This window comes from Peromyscus maniculatus, chromosome 22 (genome assembly GCF_049852395.1).
Source record: "Peromyscus maniculatus bairdii isolate BWxNUB_F1_BW_parent chromosome 22, HU_Pman_BW_mat_3.1, whole genome shotgun sequence".
NCBI classification, from domain to species: Eukaryota; Metazoa; Chordata; class Mammalia; order Rodentia; family Cricetidae; genus Peromyscus; species Peromyscus maniculatus.
The window spans coordinates 27,948,465-27,966,942 of NC_134873.1; the positions used below are offsets into that span (position 1 = coordinate 27,948,465).

Consider the following 18,478-nt stretch of genomic DNA (forward strand, 5'->3'; position numbering starts at 1 on the left):
GAAGATTCCAAAGCTACCTCTGATGTCTTTTAGTCTTCTTAGACACTGAAAGCTTTCACATTTACAAGTCAGGTCTTCAAGTTTCAGGGAGAACATGGTTGGGTAGAGAGACAAGAGAAATGGATGTTTGAAAATACTTGCAACAACAAAAATTCCCAAGTAATGTTAGGTGTAAGGTTGGTTGTAGAACACTCAGGGAGATGAGTAAGTGGTGTAGTGACAGTGTGTGGGAGGCCATGTGGTTTCAATTTTCTTCCCAGCTACAGGACTGCAGCTGCAGGCCCCTGACGTTCAAGCCGGCATCGAGAAGGCAGACACAGCTTGCCTGTCCCCTCCCCCTATTGCCCCATTGCTGGGTTGGTATGAAGTTCAAGTGAAAACACCTTGGAAAGTTTAAAACTTTTGCATTTGTAGAGATGACTGAATGTGTGCATCAAATTAAGTATTGGTGTGAATCAAAATTTCTTCAGAATATTTTGAGAAAAGAGATGAGGTCATGGGGAAATTTCTACTGAAATTTAAGTTCAGTTTTAGAAGTAATAGTAACGAGCCAAGTCGCTCAAGAAAGAGAGGAGATAATAGGGTTGGTAAGCAAAGACTTCACCCAGGCAGGAGGGTCTACAGCACTCCTCCAGCTTGTTTCATCTACTCTATGAGGACTGTACTGAAGAAACCACTTCAAGTTGAAAACCATAGAGCTTGATGAGGAAGAAATGCCAGTAATCCAGGCTTTTGGGGCCAATTCATTTGTTCTTCTGGAAGTACTTGGGAGTCAGGCCCTTGCATCCTCTGCTACCTGCTTAGCAGCCTCATACGAGTTCTTAGATCCCTGCCTACTTAATACAGAAATAGTCTGGAGAAACACCTGCCCTCTGGGTTGCTCTGTTAGCTGAAACTCAGCACAGGTATATGAAGTCTCGGTCTTTCATCCTAAACACTTCAATATTTGGGGTTTTGTTCTTAAACATTTCATAGGTAAAGTGAGTAAATTTGATGTACAAAATTGTGAAATAAAAGTTATTCACACAGGGCTAGTTTCTCAGTAAGGAGAAGAGATTAAGTTGCTTCAACTGTATGGGACTATATTAGCTGTAATTTGTTGGTCTGAAAATTTGTTTTTTACAAAGAAATCTGTTCTGAATACTTAGCAGAAGCATGCAGGGGGATGTAAAACCTCATTTCCACACCTGGAAGGATTTGCAAGGATTTATTTTATTTTAATGATTGAATTCGTGTGCACTCATAGGATTTCAATCTCAGGAAGGTGATCATCCAGTGAAACTCTCTCTGTCCCCTTTGTAGAAACTGAGCACCAGGAGAATCAAGAGAGATCAATTCCTCCCTCCATGGAGTTCCCCAGACTGGTAGCCTCTGATTGTGCACTGAATATCTATTCAGATGCCTCCTGTGAACTGCTTAGGTGTACCCCTAGTCAGTCGCTAGCTCTTAATTCCTTGAAAGTAAGCTGAGGGTATAACTGGTTTTCATAGAACAGCAGAGAGAAAGGAGCGTTTTAGTAGAGAAGCTTCTGCTTGCCATAGGTGACAGACAATCTACACAGAGACCCACAGCTACCAAAGTTCAGAGACAGACTGCGGATGGGTCAGCCCCTAGAGAATCATGTATTCTGCTTCCTGTCTTCCAAAGGCCCGAGGATCAGTGGAAGAGAGGCTGGGAAGAGTGTGGAGTCAGTGGATGACCATAAGGAGGAACTCACCGTGGTGCTGACAGCATGCACATGACCTGTAGAAGCCCAAACCAGACTCATTTCCAGCATGGAGAAGGGAGTTGGCTCTGAGGTTCCAGCCCTAGCCAAGGAGTTATTGGCAGGTGTTAGCTGCTGGGAAAGAAAGGGTCCATTTTTTTTTTTTAAGAGTGTAGCACTGGATAAGTCGACGAAGCTCTAGTGGAAAACCACATGTTCATGACTATTTGGACAGCACAGATTAGCAAAGAAAGCATGCAAAGTTGGGTGTGAATAGAACGGGGTTAGATTTGGAAAGATTTGGGCCAGGGAGGGTAAGTACAACTGAAACATGCTGTACAAAATTCTCAAACAACTAATAAAAAATTTAAAAACACCTTATTTGTGCTACTGACTTACAACTCACAATACTACCATGTACTTGATTTTTGTAGATGATTCTGTTGTGTTCTGGAAAAGATGGATTTATGACATGCTCATGGGCTCTCTCCTCCAGAAGCTATGATATAATGAGAGAAGGGAAGCATAAATTATGCAATACAAGAGCAACTGCAGTCAAGTTTTTAAAACATCTTTCAGCGAGTTTTACAGCCCCCCCCCCCTTCATACCATGCTTGGTATAGTTTCTCTTAGACTTCTCACAGCCATAAAAGTTGTTTTCTCATTGCTTCCAGTTTCCAGGCAGGACAGTGAAACTCAGAAGGAACCAGCTGTTACAAGGTCATCCAGCTACGAACTTCTGCATGTCTGCTTATGGTGCCACTGTTATTTTGTTGATTGGATAAAGGAGATCAATAAGTTCTTTTGCCTTAGGTGAACATGAAGGTTTAATGTATACTTGAAGCTTCCTGCAGGATGCAAATTAGAGCCTATATACATAATGTAATATTCACGTGTGTTACCTCTGTGTGCGTCCATTTTGGAATTTAGCTTACCACCTGGCCTTTGGATTTGTGTCATAAACTGTATTAGAGCAAAGAGAGTGTAACTGTGGTGTTAAATGATATTGAGGCCTAAGAACAAGCATGCTGCTCGTTCTGCAGAGAGTGTACACGTCATGCAGGAAGGTGCATATGGACTTGTGTGGCCCACAACTATCATCTGTAGGCCAGATAACTGCACAGGTACCTATATCATGGCAGAAGGTTCAGAGTTACATGCAAAACATTCTGCAGGTGGAAGGGAAATGAAATATTAAGCATAGGGACACTAAGCGCTGAAGTATGTTTCCTTTTTTGCCTCTATCTGTTGCCTGATGCATTGCTTATCTACAGTTTCTGTTGGTTTTTTTGTTTCTGTGACAAAAATGCCCAACAGGAGTCACTTGAGGGAGGGAAGGTTCCACCGGTCCATTCTTGTGGGAAACACATGGGGGCAGCTGGTCACATTGCAGCCAAGGTCGGGATGCGGCAGAGGAATGCTGGCACTTAGCTCGTTTTCTTCATATCTTCAGTTGGGGACTCCAGTCCATGGAATGGTGCTGATCACATTTAGGGTCGGTCTTCAGGTCTTCATATCTTAATTAACTCAATCTAGAAACTTCCTCACAGACATGCCTAGAAATGTCTCAGGATCCTGTGAAGTTGACAGTATTAACCATCACACAGCTGATTCCCAAACAACTCTGTAATTGCAGTGAGAATTGATTGATTCATTCTGTCTTTATTTATAGTGGTCGACACTAGAATATACACATCTATCCATTGCTGGGATATATCTTCATATTTCTTGGGGCCTTTCTCATGCTAGTCCCCAATGTTAGCATAGATATTAACTCTTCCAAGGAGATTTCTCTGACATGTTCTGTTCCCCTGGAGCATCCCATGCTCATTGTGTTTAGCCATCTTATCGATGCTTGCTTCATTGTCTCTCTTAGTAGGTTGTATCTCTAGAGTAGCAGGGCACGTTCTCATAGTACATTGCCTGAGTGTACAATTCCCCATCCCCATTTTTTTTTTTAAGAACATAGGAACAATGGTTTTTAAATTCTAAGTAAACTTCAATTGTAAAGGCCACTGATTTTTTTAAACATTGGAGATATTTAAGATTATTTCATAAGCATTTTAAGTGGCCACAAAGCAGTTTATTTGACCATAAATTAACTAACCAAAGAATGTTCAGCAAAATAATCATTGGCATTGAATACTTTTAGTTGATAAACTAAGACTAGTAGTGGAGATAAGAGATAAAGAATAGCACAGAACCATTATATCTCTTTAAAAATGTACCTTGAATGAATTAAAAATGGCCCTGTGGTTTCTTGTGGTATTATTTAGTGTCATGTTTTTTTGAGATTATGACCTGCTACAGAGAGAGACTTAGAAAAAAATGAAATAAAGTTAGGTTCTCTTTTTCTTAAGTCCACCTGTTAGAATAAAGTATTTCTCTAATTGGCTTTTATCTATGCTTCCAGGCTGTTCCATAATAGCATGAAGAGAGAGACTGTCAACCAGGTTTGGGTGGATAGACTCAGCATTGACAAATCTCCTGTGTAGCTCAGAATAATGGGTTTTCATGTTAAAAATGCTGACAGCTTACCATCATTAAGAATCGAGTTCTGAGAACTAAAGATAGTGTGTGGGTTTGTTCCTCCTTAACTCACTTATTTTAGAATAAATAGTATGTCTCCTGAAAATCAGGATGGAGTGAGTTAGTGCCATTATAGTATGATATTATTTATACTTCCAGAATCATGGCTGATTTTGCTTTATTGACTCTCAGACCAACACACACACACACACACACACACACACACACACACACACACACACACACACACACACTATGACCACTTAGTCACTAATTCCCCTTCCCTGTCATCTGTTGATTCTCTGTTTTGTTCTATTTGAATAATTTCATTGCTTTTCGAGGCGCTGCCCAGAACCACAGGCCCTATGTCCTTTTGAGCCCCGGATCAAGCAGAGTCAGTAGTCAAATCCATTGACTTTTGCACACTTTCTTGCATACCTAGAAGTGCCTTTGGTGTTTGCAAGTGTGAGCCAGTCTTCATTTTTGTTTCTTCACCTGTTCCCCAAAGAAAACATTCTTCTCCTGTGCTGTCTGCCTTCTCTAGTGGGGCTATTGAACTGTGCTTTTCTTCCTGAGAGTATTTATGGTGGACACAAAAAAGTATCCAGGGGCAATAGGAGGGTGAGAATGTCTCCCCAGCGTGAACCATTTAAAATGATCAGCAGGTTAGGACAAAAATGTAATGTAGGTTTATGATAGTTGAAATGCTAAAAATACCAATTTTTAAGTTGTTTAGAAAGTTTTTAAGATGGAAAAGAAAAGATCAAAGCAGGAGTCCAGAAAGTCTGTTTATAGGCTCAGCTCTGTGTCCTTTCTTTGAGGTGCATAAAGTGCCACCTCTGTAGTTGGCTTTGGGTGGCTGTGATTCAATGTACCCAGCACTGGGGAGTGCCATACAGATTTCCAGAAGCTGTGTTCTACTATTTTTTACATACCTGCTCATGTATGTACATTGAATATAAAGTACATTTTTCTTCAACTTTCCCAGGCCAATCCCAAAGAGTTAATCAAGATGGTGACCAGGCATGTGGCTCGACATGGCCATGAAGCCTGGCCTGAGGACCTCGTGTCACTGATCAAGCAGCTGCATTACTACAATGAGCGCCTCCTGGATTTCACCCAGGCTCAGCTCCTCCAGGGCCTGCGGAAGGGGGTGGATGTGCAACGGTTCACTGCTGATGACCAGTACAAAAGAGAAACCATCCTGGGACTTGCAGAGTAAGGTGTCACTTTGTCTCCTGAGGGGTGGGTTCGAAATGCAGAAGGTTGAGTTGAATTCATAGCTAGATCAACATGCAAAGTTGTTACAACAGAACCTCTCTCCAGCTTTCCAAGTCCTCTGAGGAGTAGATAGTAGATAGACTAAGTAGTCTTAAGGTCGAGAAGTCTGTCATAAGTAGAGACAGACATGTGTGCCTGTAAATTTAGGTAGTAGCACTGAGTTGTGTTGGGGTTTTGTTGTTGTTTGCTGTTAGCTTCTCGTGTCCTTGGTAACCCAGTTTCTGAATTATGTCTGTTCTAGGGACCTGGGCAATGACTTGGGTGAGAAGGATGGTGTCTGTGATAGAACTTTAAAAATGAGATATCCTCTTATTCTCGGCTGAGAATCTCCCTTCTCAAAGTACATAGAATTGATATCCTTTAGTGTGTTCATAGATATTGTGGTGGTTTGAAAGAAAATGGCCCCCAAAGGGAGTGGCACTATTAGGAGGTATGGCTTTGTTGGAGTGGGTATGGCCTTGTTGGAGGAAGTGTGCCACTGTGGAAATAGGCTTTGAGATCTCATGTGCTCAAGCCATACCTAGTGTCTTGGATCACTTCCTGTTGCTTGCAAGTCAAGATGTAGGGACACTTGGTTACTTCTCCAGCACCATGTCTGCCTGCACACCACCATGTTGCCCCATGATGATAATGGACTAAGTCTCTGAAGATGTAAGGTGCCCCAATTAAATGTTTTTTTTTTTTAATAAGAGTTGCCATGGTCATAATGTTTCTTCACAGCAATAGAAACTCTAACTATGACGATGCAATTGCCCTCATTTCAGAAGATCAAGTATAGGGCCAGGTGCCTCTATCCTAGTTTCCAGAAAAACACGCCATAATTTAGCTGAGTCTCCTCACTGAGGAGCAGGCCCTGTGTGAGAAGGTGGTTCACCTTAAGCCTGGTTGAAAGACTGGCTCTATGGGAATGGAGGAAAGGAGTTCATTCCCTTGTGTTTCATTGCTGGTGTGCTGTGTTTCGGTAGCTTAGATCAAGTGAGTAGTGGTTACTGTCCTGAGAAGATGGTCACCCACGTGGTTAATAGTAGAAATTGATTTTAACACCTCCACACAACCATTGAGTATTCACCATGGAGCACACCCAAAGTGTTATGTGTGGTGCTCTGCAAACTTTATCTAAAGTCCCCCATCCCATAGACAGTCCTGTGATAGCAAAGTGTTCTTATCTGCATTTATTAAATGAAAAAAAAATTGCTGCTTAGGGATGGTCACTGGCCTAAGTTTACATGGCTGATAAAATGTAGAAGTTTGATCTTAATCTGGGTCTGTCACGTTTTAAACATGTCACATCTCTACCACGACATGGTATGCCCTGTGTAGTTTCTGTTCTCAGAGACACACTAGTGGGCTTTGAAGGTTAGTACTGTAGTCTTGAAACTTTGGTTGAATTGTGTGCACACTGATAGGATAGTTACTCATGTCTCCTGAGAAGTTACTTTGAAATAACAAAAACGGCTTTAATTGTGGTAACGGTATATTATGATTCAATATTATCCTTTAAATCCCTATGAAAATGAACTGAGGTCGTTCTCTGGTGACTATATTGGCCTGGACCTCTTCACTCTTGGAGGCATCTGGATTTTCCCTGAGGTCTGAGGGCTGGACCTATGCAGGGTAGGGGGAGTCAAAGGAAAGGCAGTGGAGAAAGGCAGTCAGTGCCGTCTCAGTGAAGAAGTGCCTTCCTCTTACCCTTTCTCCTGGAAGGTCAGCTTCAGAGTCATTCATGTCAGCTTTGACGGTGTCCTGAGATGGTGCAAAGCCCAGCTTCCTTGCTTCTGGAGTAAGAACCCGAGACACAGGGTTGTAAGGAGTTGTTCAAGGTCGCGTGGCCAGAGCTTGAGCATGGCCTTCCTATTCTAGAGCCAGTGGCTTTTCCTTTGGCTGTTTGAAATCCTCACTGTCATGTTGGTTTCTTATGAGGGGATTGTTATGCAGAATACAGAACTGTGAGGTGAGGGGTACCTTAGATTATTAGTTACATTTTCCTGGAATTTTTGTCTAAGTTTGAAGCCAGCATATGCTATTTGAAGTATGTCCTCAAGGATAAATATATGCTTTTTGATAAATATCTAATAGATTCTTCTATATTCCATTGCTTAGAAAAATACACTGCAGTCTTTGGATGGCTTGTTTAAAATGCCTCATAGTTTCAGTGGGGTTTGAGCTTTGCTGTTCTACTTTGGTGGAAATCCCAGTGTCTAGCGGTGTTGAGAAAGACTCTCTCCTGATTTGTGCCACTCCATCTCTACTTACGCACAGTGTGGCCATACCTCTCACCCCTTGACTGTCGTAAGGCAGGCTTTGCTGCTGCTTATGTCTTACTTTGCGTGTCTCTGGGAAGGCTAGGGACTCTGAAGAGGGTATAACGTAATTTCCTTTCTTCCCACCCTCATGAAGTTCTAAGACACCGGTGCAGGGCTGAGGTGCTAGCCCAGTCGCTGAAGGGCTTGCCTTGGGAGCTTGAGGACCGGCATTTGAGTCCCCAGAGCCTGTGTAAAAAGCTGGACATGGTGACATTTTTTACATTCCCAGAGATGGTGAAAGGGAGGTAAAGATAGACAGGTCCCTGGATCTTGGGGACCAGCTGCCCTAAAGACCCAGGCCAGTGAGAGACCTTGCCTCAAAGGTAGAAGGAACCTGGGGACTGAGCACTGCGGTTGTCCTTGGAACTCCACATGTGTACTGTGTGTGACTACTGTCATCCCCCCACACACACAAATGTTCAACTGACAGTTCATACTTGATGGATTGACGTACTTTTGTAGCACTGAATAGTTCTCTTCTGTAGCCTTTGAGAAAACACTTTTAAAAGTTTATAGAGAAACTAGAATCCCAAAAGAATACAAAAGAAGGCGGGCACAGACACTGTACAGCAGCAAAGCCACAATGCTTACTAAGGGCCCTTTCCAGAGAGCATTTGCCGGCCCCTGGCTAAAGAAACACACAACTGCTGTGGCTTACTGAGCTGGAGATGTAATCCTGGCCCTGCTCACAGGAACAGATTCCCTTGCTGCTGCTGTGGTTGTACCAAGACCCTTCCATCCAAGAATTCCAGTTTCTCTTTCTCTGCCTTTGGAAGCAGGGTCCCTGCAGCAACTTTAATGTTTCTTCTCTGAATCATTTTCTTGGCATTCTTCATGTCCCTTTCCCCGGTGATGCCATTTCCTGGCTTACCTTCCACCTGGTCTTTGTTGGCTCCAGAGACATGTGCAGGTCCCTTTGGCTTGAGGACTGTGCGCTGTCCTTGTGTGTGATCTGCTTGTCCGTTTATCAGAGTCTCTCCGACTGGCCTGCTGACACTTGTGCTTAGATAATGTGTGCTGCTTCTTCATCCTTCCATTCAAATGGATTGCTCTTTATCCCAACTCTCACAATAGTTTAGAATTCTAAAAACGTAATTACAATTTTGTGTCTCATTCCCTATTCGGCTGTGCGTTCCAGTAACATCTTGCTTGTTTTTATGACTGAAACAGCTTCACACCTGACAATGCAGAAAACAAACAGAAGACATTTTTACAGACTACTTCCATGCTTTTCAAATGTCACTGTGGGCTGTAGAGTCTAAAGCAGAATTCTTACTGTTTATTCTTCAGCACTATTGCAGTTTGACTGGGTAGTTCTGTCCTGGGGACGGCTATCCTATGCTCTGCAGGATATTCAGTATCATACATGGTTTCTGACCACGAATCCCTCCCCATCTGTGACAGTTAGATGTTTCCTCACATGGTCGGGTGGCTCATGAGGTCAGAATTACCCTTGACGGGGAGCCACTGGCAAACAGGTCCCTGTCCACCTGCCTTGCAGCCCTGTGAGGGGGGCTGGAAGTCCTTTTACTGCATTCTCAAGAGATGTGAATAAAAAAATACAAAATCCACCACACACACACACACACACACACACACACACACACACACACACACACACGATTGAGCCTGTATGGTAATGAGTATTCAGAGATGGGTAATGCATGGGGGGCGCTCACTAACCTAAGACAGAGCACCTGTGTGGCCTGGGCAGGCGTCTCCATGATGGGTAAGGTGACTCAATTTTTAGTAAAAGGGGGACCTGCAGGGCCCTGGTCCCTGTTTTCTGTAACTGTTGCCTTGCTTGCTGACCTTGACCTTGATATCCTCCCTATGCTAATTCCCTGCTGGGTTCCACCCTCCTGAAGGCTTAAGGGAAGTTCCTTGTCTCTGTATCCTGAATAATGGGCGTTAACAGCTTAGATGCAAGATTGTAAAACACTGGTAGCGAACTTCTGCCCTCCAGTGTTCTCCCATTGTGCTGTAAGCCTGTATTTAAGACCTCTTCCCTCCTTCAATAAACAGCATTTGGCATTAAAAAAAAAGACTTCTATCCAGAAGTCCCTCAAAATTCAATAGTGGAGTGTGGGGGTCAGCAGACGATGGAGTAGGGTGAGGAAAGACTAGAGAAGGACACAAGGTTACTTTGGTGAGTGACAACAATGTCTACTATATTGGCTAAATGTCCCAAATGTATCTATGTATCAAAATTTGTCAAGTTATTTGTTTTAAAGATATTCTCATTTTTATGTCATTCTACCTCAATAAAACTGTTTAAAAGTAAAAAAAAAAAAACAAACAAAAACAAAATCCACAGTCCTCCCGAACACGGCTGTGTCCCCAAGAGAATTGTCTTTGCTGACTTGGGTCACTGTTTCTTTTCTTTCTCTGTGCTTGGTCGACACTCCTGAAGAACCCTTGAGGAAAATGTGTACAACATCGCCCTTTCCCTGGCCCAGCGGTACAGTATCTCCCAGTGGGAAGTCTTCATGACCCATTTGGAGTTCCTGTTCAGCGACAGTGGGTAAGTACAGTGGACATGCACGTTGATGCCTATGCCTGCCTCTTCAGACTCCAGTTTAAAACAGTACAGTTTCAGTGTTCCTCTTAATTGTAGACCAGGATGTCTCGGCACAGGTTTGGTTTTCCTTTTCCAAATAGTTTTTGTTTTTCAGCAGAGCTCTGAGAGTTAGACACCTTCCTGTGCATTGATATGTTCATGGAGGATCTGTTGGCAGTGGTGTGTTAGTAGTGGGGGACAGGGTGGGTATCTTGGCAGCGTGGAGCCTGCAGTGGAAGTTAGGTGACAATTTGAATAATGACTTAGGCAAGTATGAAAACAAAACTTTTATGTTCTGTATAGAAAAGTGCAATTAGGAAAGTAGAATATTTAGGGAAGGCTTTCCTGAGAGCGTCACAGTTGAGCTATGCTATGGTTGGGGTTTGGTTTGTGTAGCCCGCAGGTGTTTACTTGTTTAAGTTTAATCCCACTGGAGAATACTAAAGGAGCGGTAATGTAATCCTGCTGTGCTGTTTAGATCAGCCTTGGGGAGGCAACTGGGATTGGATAGGTCATCACAGTAGAGCATTCCCATTTAGTATGGTGAGTATATAAGAAGAGACAAGAGTTTGAGACACATATGCACTGCCTTTCCTTCACCCTGCAGTGCTGTGTGCAGACTTAGGACTTTGCTAGCTAGCAAGAAAGACTGGAGCTTCTAGATCTGTGATCTGAGTAAACCTTTGTATTAGGATGTAGTCCGCTCCCTCTGGGTATTTTATTATGGCACTTCAGAATGGACTATTGCAAGCTGAGATCTCAGTACTCAGTCAGGCTTAACTATACTCCAAGGGAAGGGAGACATTTGGGGTATAGATGATTTAGTAAGCTCAAAAGTCCTTAGATTAGGAGTATGATGAGTCAGAGGGCCTGGCAGAGAAGCAGTGTAATTAGGCCACAAGTGAAAATGCATGTGGGTGAGATGTAGGAACTAGACCATGCTGTACTTAAGATTTGGCATTGTGAAATTATATTGATCACTGAAATAGTAACATCTACATTTTAAGCATTTATCAAATTGTACTGTATTGATGTTGTTATAGAGGGTGAATGCTGTCCTAAGTGCACCATTTTTTCAGGCCCTAGAAAGGGCCATTGGCATCTCCCTAAGAACCACGGGCTGTTTAAGCATTTGAGTGAGATAAAAGGTGACAGGAAGACTACCGAAGTATCACTTTAATAAGATCTCTTTGGTTAGTGTGTGGAAGAAAGGTAGTACGGTAAGGGGAGGAGCTGGTGTAGGACAGGTGGCCCCAGCGTGGACAGGGCTTTGAAGGCATAGGAGAGGCAGGAATACGTTCTACGAACTTAGCCTATGGGTCAGCAAGGAGGAAGTAAACACAGGACCTGCAAGGGGAAAGTCTGTGGTCCACCTGCTGCACGGCAGTCCCTGAACTAGTCAGGGAACCCTACTAGGTCAGCAGGTTGCAGGAGTGACTTGTGCCTGGAGAGGACAGGGCGAGGTGGCAGTTACAAGAGGGAGATGTCCAGAGAGGGAGCACAGGAGAGAGCTCCGAGCGTGTTGGTAGCCTCTGTGCTGTGCTGAGCCTCAGCAGGGACGCGCACGAGCAAAGCGGGGAAGCCTGAGGAGTGTCCGGCTCCTTTTATGTCAGCTTAACACAAGCTGCAGTCACCTGAAAGCAAAGAACCTCAATTGAGAAAATGCCTCCGTAAGGTCCAGCTGTAAGGTGTTTTCTTGATTAATGATCAGTGAGAGAGGGCCCAGCCCATTGTGAGAGATGCCATCCCTGTGGTGGAGGTCCTGGGTTCTCTAAGAAAGCAGGCTGAGCAAGCCATGAGGTGCAAGCCGGTAAGCAGCGCCCCTCCGCGGTCTCTGCATCAGCTCCTGCCTCCAGGTCCTGCCCTGCTTGCGTTTCTGCCCTGACTGCTTTGATGATGAACTATGATGTAGAGCTGTGAGTGAAATAAACCCTTTCCTCTCCAAATTGCCTTTGGTCATAGTTTTTCATCACAGCAGTAGAAACCTAACTAAAATGGACAGATGTTGAGGGCCTTCCACAAGTCCTGGTCGAGAATTAGGTGGTGGAAAGAGACACGAAAAGAGGGTCTTACTGTCAGGAAGCCATGTCCAGAGTGTTCCAAGAACAGGAGGAGAGCTGGAAGGTCAAATCCTGCAGAAGGGCCAAAAGGCCTTTACGACCTCAGTGTGTTTAATTTCTATTAATCATTGAAATGTTAATGTCTCCATATGAGCATTTATCAGAGTGTTCCATGACAGTGGTGTCATGGAGAGTGAATGCTGTCCTGAATTCACCAGTTCTTAGGCACAGTAACATGTTCAGATAAATATTCTCTGTGATATGTGTGGTGTTTAAAAATATACCATGGCATTTTTATTATGTATCTTTTTCTCTTTCATTGAACGTCACACAAGGGATGTTGTCTGTGCAAACAGGATGAGTCCTTGGTCTCTGAATATGTTACAAATTATCAGGCAGTTGAGGAGCAGGCAAGGCTGTTCCTGGCATATCATTATACCTGAGAGCAGTGTGATTATGCAGATGTACAGCAATTACAAAGTAGGAAGTTGTTACCTCCTAGCATCATTACGTGTGAGTGGCAGTGCACTTAATATTGATTTACCAAGTGCTGGCTGGGTCTTTTTCTTGCTTAGGAGGCAGCACTTTGCCTGACTACTTCATCAAACACACTAACTGGTTATTAGAAATCAGCCTTGTAAATACGGCCATAGTTGCCCAACATTTTATTAGTTAAGCCAGTGCCATTGGAGAGTTAACCAGTAGAATAACAGAAGTGCTCGTCTTGGCTTTAGGGTATTGTTTCCTATTCCCTAAAGTCTCCCTGGTCCACCCATGAAGTTCATTCCTCCCCTTCTCCTTCTCCCTCCTCTGGCTGGTTTTGACCTGCAGCACCACCGTGACAGACAGGTGCAAGTCCAGCAGCGTTATGCAGAGGGTGTCATGCCTCAGTCCAGGTGGCCAGGCCAGTTCCTGTGGGTGCCATGTGTGTGTCCATTAACTAGATTATCCCCTCTCTGGAGCTGCAAGCAAAGACTAGTATAACTTAAGTGATTAAGCGGTAAAAACCTAATCTGCTCCTTAAGTTATGGTCTTTGGATCTGGGAACTGATTCTCCTAAGCACTCATACTTGAGTTCTTGATCTCCTTCATCCCTATTTGTTGTATTATGTTATTTTAAGGTGTGTTACTGTTGTTCATGGTGCATTTGTTTAACTCTGTGAAGCTGTGTTACTTGCCTGTCTAAAACACCTGATTGGTTTATAATAAAGAGCTGACTGGCCAATAGCAAGGCAGAAGAAAGGATAGGCGGGGCTGGCAGGCAGGGGAAATAAATAGAAGGAGAAATCTGAGAGTAAAAAAGAGGAGCAAGGGAAGGAGGAGAATGCAAGGGGCCAGCCACCTAGCTACCCAACCAGCAATTGAGTAAGAAAAAGATATACAGAAATAGAGAGAGGTAAAAGCCAAAAGACAAAAAGTAGATGGGATAATTTAAGAAAAGCTGGTAAGAAACAAGCGAAGTTAAAGACAAGCTCTTGTAAGTAAGAATAAGCCTTCATGAGTGATTTATTTGGGAGCTAGGTGGCAGACCCCCAAAAAGAGTAAAAACAACACTTACTGTCCTTTTTATTCCCATTACTAGTTTTAAGCAAAACATTGTGTTTGCCTGGTTGCAAGTACATAGACTCTCTCCCACCCAGCGGACAACCTTGTTCTCTTGGCCTCTTGAGGCTGCTGTGGCATGCTCTCCCTTCGCATTCCAAGCTGTCACTCACTGCAGACTTAGTAATGCTTTACCTTGGGGCTTCCCTAGTCAGGTTGGTGGACCCTGCAGATGACAGTAACTCTGTGAATGTATGGGGTTTGAAAAAGATCACCTTTCAAGATGCAGAGCTACTGCCCAGAGCTACCTACTGCAAGCCTTGAGCTTGTATCTTAATCTTGCAAATCACTGTCTTCTCAGAGTGTGTGTGTGTGTGCGCATGTGTGTGCTCGCTCGCGCATGCACGTGCAGGAGTGGGTGGGTAGTAGATTGGGGAGGGGGAGGGGAGTAGAGGGGGGGTACAGGGGGTCACTGTCCTTACCTGCAGGGTTGTGAATATTAAAGTCAGAACTCCAAGGCCTGCATCACCAGGTGGATCTTTGTTTGCTATTGTGGTCAATCCTGTTGTTTTTGTTAATTCTTCTTTTTCATCTCTGAGTTTTAGACAAGGGACAATTTTTAAATACCAGAGATTGTTTCTGGCTGATGAATTAGCACTTATTCATTAAGTGTTAATATTTTTGTGACTCTGTACACTCAACAGAGTTTTAGGTACTAGACAAGATAGAAATCTCATGGAGTTTATACGTTGTTAGGAGCTGTCTTTCTCCTCTCTCCCCAACATAAACATCCAGATATCAGGTGCAGTGAATAAAGCGACAACTCCGTACAGTTGGGGAAGGCTCTCTTGCATGTGAAAGAAAAGCCCACCTTTGAAGAGTGATGAAGGACGAACATTCATTCCATCTCAAGGGGACTGGGCGAGTGTGAGTTCTTGATGTTTTGTAGCTAAAGGAAGGCCACATAGCAGAACATGGGGAGCCAAGGAGAGCTAAGTAAGGTTGGGAACAGACATCAGTGTGTTGGACTTCTAACACTCTCCATCTCTGTCTTCTTATTAAACATAGCGTGCTCTGCTCTCAGTCTCTGTAGCCCTTGGGATGACGGCCCTGGTGCTTTCTCTTGGCTGGTACACAGCACGAAACTGTCTTCTTGTTGGTTAGTTAGCTACTGTCCCTTTTGCACACACAGGCTAAGGTGTCTGTTCTTAAGCACTTTGAGCGGTTGCACTGTTTTTGGCCTATTTCATTTGGGGAGGTGTCCTTCCATCTCAGGTAGAGAGATGTGCAAGAGTAAGCTGTGCCTGTGGAGAGCTGAATAAGCTATAATGAATGCAGCTGCTTTGTTCTGAATGAAACAACAGACCCAGGATTTATGCCTGAGGGTTGCTATTGCTCACACAGTGAGGCTTTGGGCCCAAGCTGCCACGCTAACAATCCTGAATACTGACCTGTTCTTCCAGCCTCACTAGGAGGCCCCTGTACAGAAGAGGCATTAGTGCTGGAGTGACTAGTAGATGGAGAAGGACAATTCAGTTCATGCGAGGCTCCCAAGATTTAAAGTAACTTAGTTTAGTACATTGTTATGCAGATCATTGAATGTCAGAACAAACAGAAATGCAGAACCAGCACTAGCCTGTACCTGAGGTGCAATGTTGTGTGTAGATACCCAGATCACAGATCCCACGAAGTGTTTAAAATTGATCTTTGTTCACCTCAAGGCACTAGAAAAGTTGACCAGGGCTGTGATTTGCACTTTGCATAAAAATAAATCTACTACCCCCAAGAGAAACAAAAACTGATTTCCACCATTGCCAAAACAGAAGCATTCTGCAATTCTTCCTTCTGTGTTGTGATTCTTTAAAGGTTGAATCTTTGACAATTTTGTGTGTGTTCCATGTATGTATTCTTGTTCAGCCCATCGCCTTTCTCCCCCAACCCTGTTCCTGTGGTCCCTCTTCCTCGCCAGTACCCTTCCTTCTTCCTTGCCTTTTGTGCACGTGCGGGGTTTGTGCAGGTAGACACTGCTGCTCTTTGTCCATGGTTGCAATGGCCATGTCATATGCAGTAGCAAGGGATTCAGTCTTTTTGCCCCCTCTTCACAGTGTTACCTGGGTCTTGGGTTTATGGTTGAGCAGTAATGTGGGGTGATTCTTAAGTTCCCCTTTTCACGCCTAGCCAACAAGTTCCTAAAATAGATATAATCAAAACAGTACATTTAGGCCAGTGTACGTCCTATGTCAGGTAAAGCCCCAGTGCTGTGACGCATTGCTTTGGCTCATGCAAGCCTGGCCAGGACCCTGGCATGTCCCTTGTTTAAAATGTTCCTGATACAATTCTTTTAACCCTCCAAGAAGTTTTTTTTCTCTGCAAAATGACTTATGCAGTTTTGCAAAAAATGCCATGGAATTAAAGAATTATACATAGTATCTGTCATATAGGGAGTGTGGCTAATACTGTTGATTTTGAAAATAGTCTACATTTACCAAATTCACCTTATAGACCCCTACAGTACATCTAAGCAATTACTCTTCAAGTCAATGTGGATATTAGTTATTGCCATGAGAATAGTGATGATGCAAGACCTTATGACTGTTGACTAGATGATGCCTGCTACTGCATCTGCTGTGGTATTACTGGCGATATTGTTAAAGATGCAAATAGTATGAAGTTGTGTAGATCTGTCAAAATTGACCTTTCATTGTCAAATTGTCTCCTTGGGAAGGAGACAAAACTTACTCATGGGCTTCAGTATTACCGCTGTATTTATATAATAAAATATTTGATAACGGAACCCACTGAATATCATTGTTACACAAAATAGACTCTGAGATACTCACTATCAATTCTTTCAGCAACTGTCTACCTAGGTAATCTAGAAAAGTTAAAGTCAACTTAGCCGTGTTTTACCTGAGGCGTTCTTGTGCTAGCTATCTCCATGTGACCCTCCTCTCAGGTGTGGCTGTGGTTCAGAGGATAGATGTGTCCCTTCACAGTCACCAGTGCTGAAGCCACCCATTCGCTGGGGTCACTCGTTGGGACTCAGGGATCTTTGTGCTTTGGAGATTAGTCTGTGTGGGAAATACCCAGTCTCTGTGTCTCAACTGTGCCTAGCAAAATTCTCAGATGGACACATTGCTTTATTATAGAGTATTAACAGGGCTATATCTGGAAGGTCGAACTTGGGGCCAGTTCCTGTGTCTTTCCAATTAGATAAGTTTTGTTTGAGTTTTGGCTTCAGAGAACAGGAACAAGACTTTTTTGCAGAGAGTAGTTATCAAGGCCAAGAGATGTCGTAGAGCCTAAGTACTCCGGGCTGCCTGTAAGCTTCATGTCACCCTGCTACTGCCCTCTGTCCCCCTCCCCCGCTCGGGCTCTCCCAGCATCCTTTGTCTCTCATTCTCACTCTTCCCTCCTCTTCTCTTGTCTGTATTCCTTTTAGTCAGCTAATGGAACTGCATTATCTCTCAGACTTAGATTAAATAAAGAAAAATGTATTTAAATGAATTTGTTTTCTTGTACAGATAAAAGTCCCTTCAGTACATGCTGCTTTGAATCAATTTTGAGTTATTGACAACTTGAAGGCATTACAGAGCATCTTAATCATAGGATCCGTCATGATAATTTTACTCCTTGTACACTAAGTACACCAATGCCAACGCCTTCCAGTAGTTAGCCCTGAAAGATAAAGAGGCGACACACAGAATATAAACTGCTCCAGAGCTAAACTTCAGTCCAGGAAAAAAACACTTAAACCATTTGTAAAGGTAATTATTAGTTAGACTAGAGAAAAGTCCACAATGGTTTCATAGTTTTTGTTGGATTTTTTTTTTTTTTTTTTTTTTTATTGAGCGAGGTCTTTTGGAATTGTTTTCTAAGCAAAGATTTGATTTCTTGTTCCAAAGAGAAGATAACAGTTTGTTTCACTGGAAGTTATTAAAATGGGCTATTGATTACTGGCATCTACAAAAGATCTTAGCACATTATAATTTACAGGAGAGAGATGGTTGGGTCTTTATCGTGTGTCAGTAAAGGTATCTGTCTTGACAAGATAATTAGGTGAAATTGTACGTGAGGCAAACCGAATTGTCAGCAGAGTTGTAAGTGAGTGGATGAGAAAAAAGTCATGTTGAGAAGGACTGGATCCAGAGTTAAGTCAAACAGAAGCTGAATAAGCTGCTGTGGAGCCCTTGTCCATTCTGTAGACTGGTTTACCCCGAACACTGTTTATAGGGTTGTTAGGAGTGAAGTGTGACAGGGTGACTCTTGGGGTATTGCTGGAAGGGAGAGCCGTTGAAGATGGACCCTCTTTGTTAGGCAGTATTAGTGTGGGTGCTTGACCTTCGTGGCAGTCCCTCTCTGAGGTAGTGAGCAAACATATTCTGAGGCTGGATGGGTCAGGGTGGCAGTTTCTCATTCATGTCCTGACAAGTGAGCAGCTGCAAGTTCCTACTGTAGGAACCAACATAGAACAAAGCTCTTCCTTCCTGTGCTCCAT

At 43.4% G+C, this 18,478-nt stretch overlaps 1 protein-coding gene across 8 annotated transcripts in view; it reads left to right on the forward strand.

The window, feature by feature from the left end:
* Nbas (NBAS subunit of NRZ tethering complex) overlaps nucleotides 1–18,478 on the forward strand; it is a 289,617-nt gene that overhangs the window by 190,538 nt on the left and 80,601 nt on the right. For all 8 annotated transcript variants that reach the window (XM_015995503.3, XM_042267446.2, XM_015995506.3 and 5 more), the window contains exons 41-42: nucleotides 5,223–5,452; nucleotides 10,232–10,342. In XM_015995503.3, coding sequence (XP_015850989.2) covers nucleotides 5,223–5,452; nucleotides 10,232–10,342 — 341 coding nt within the window. The remainder of the gene's footprint in view (nucleotides 1–5,222; nucleotides 5,453–10,231; nucleotides 10,343–18,478) is intronic.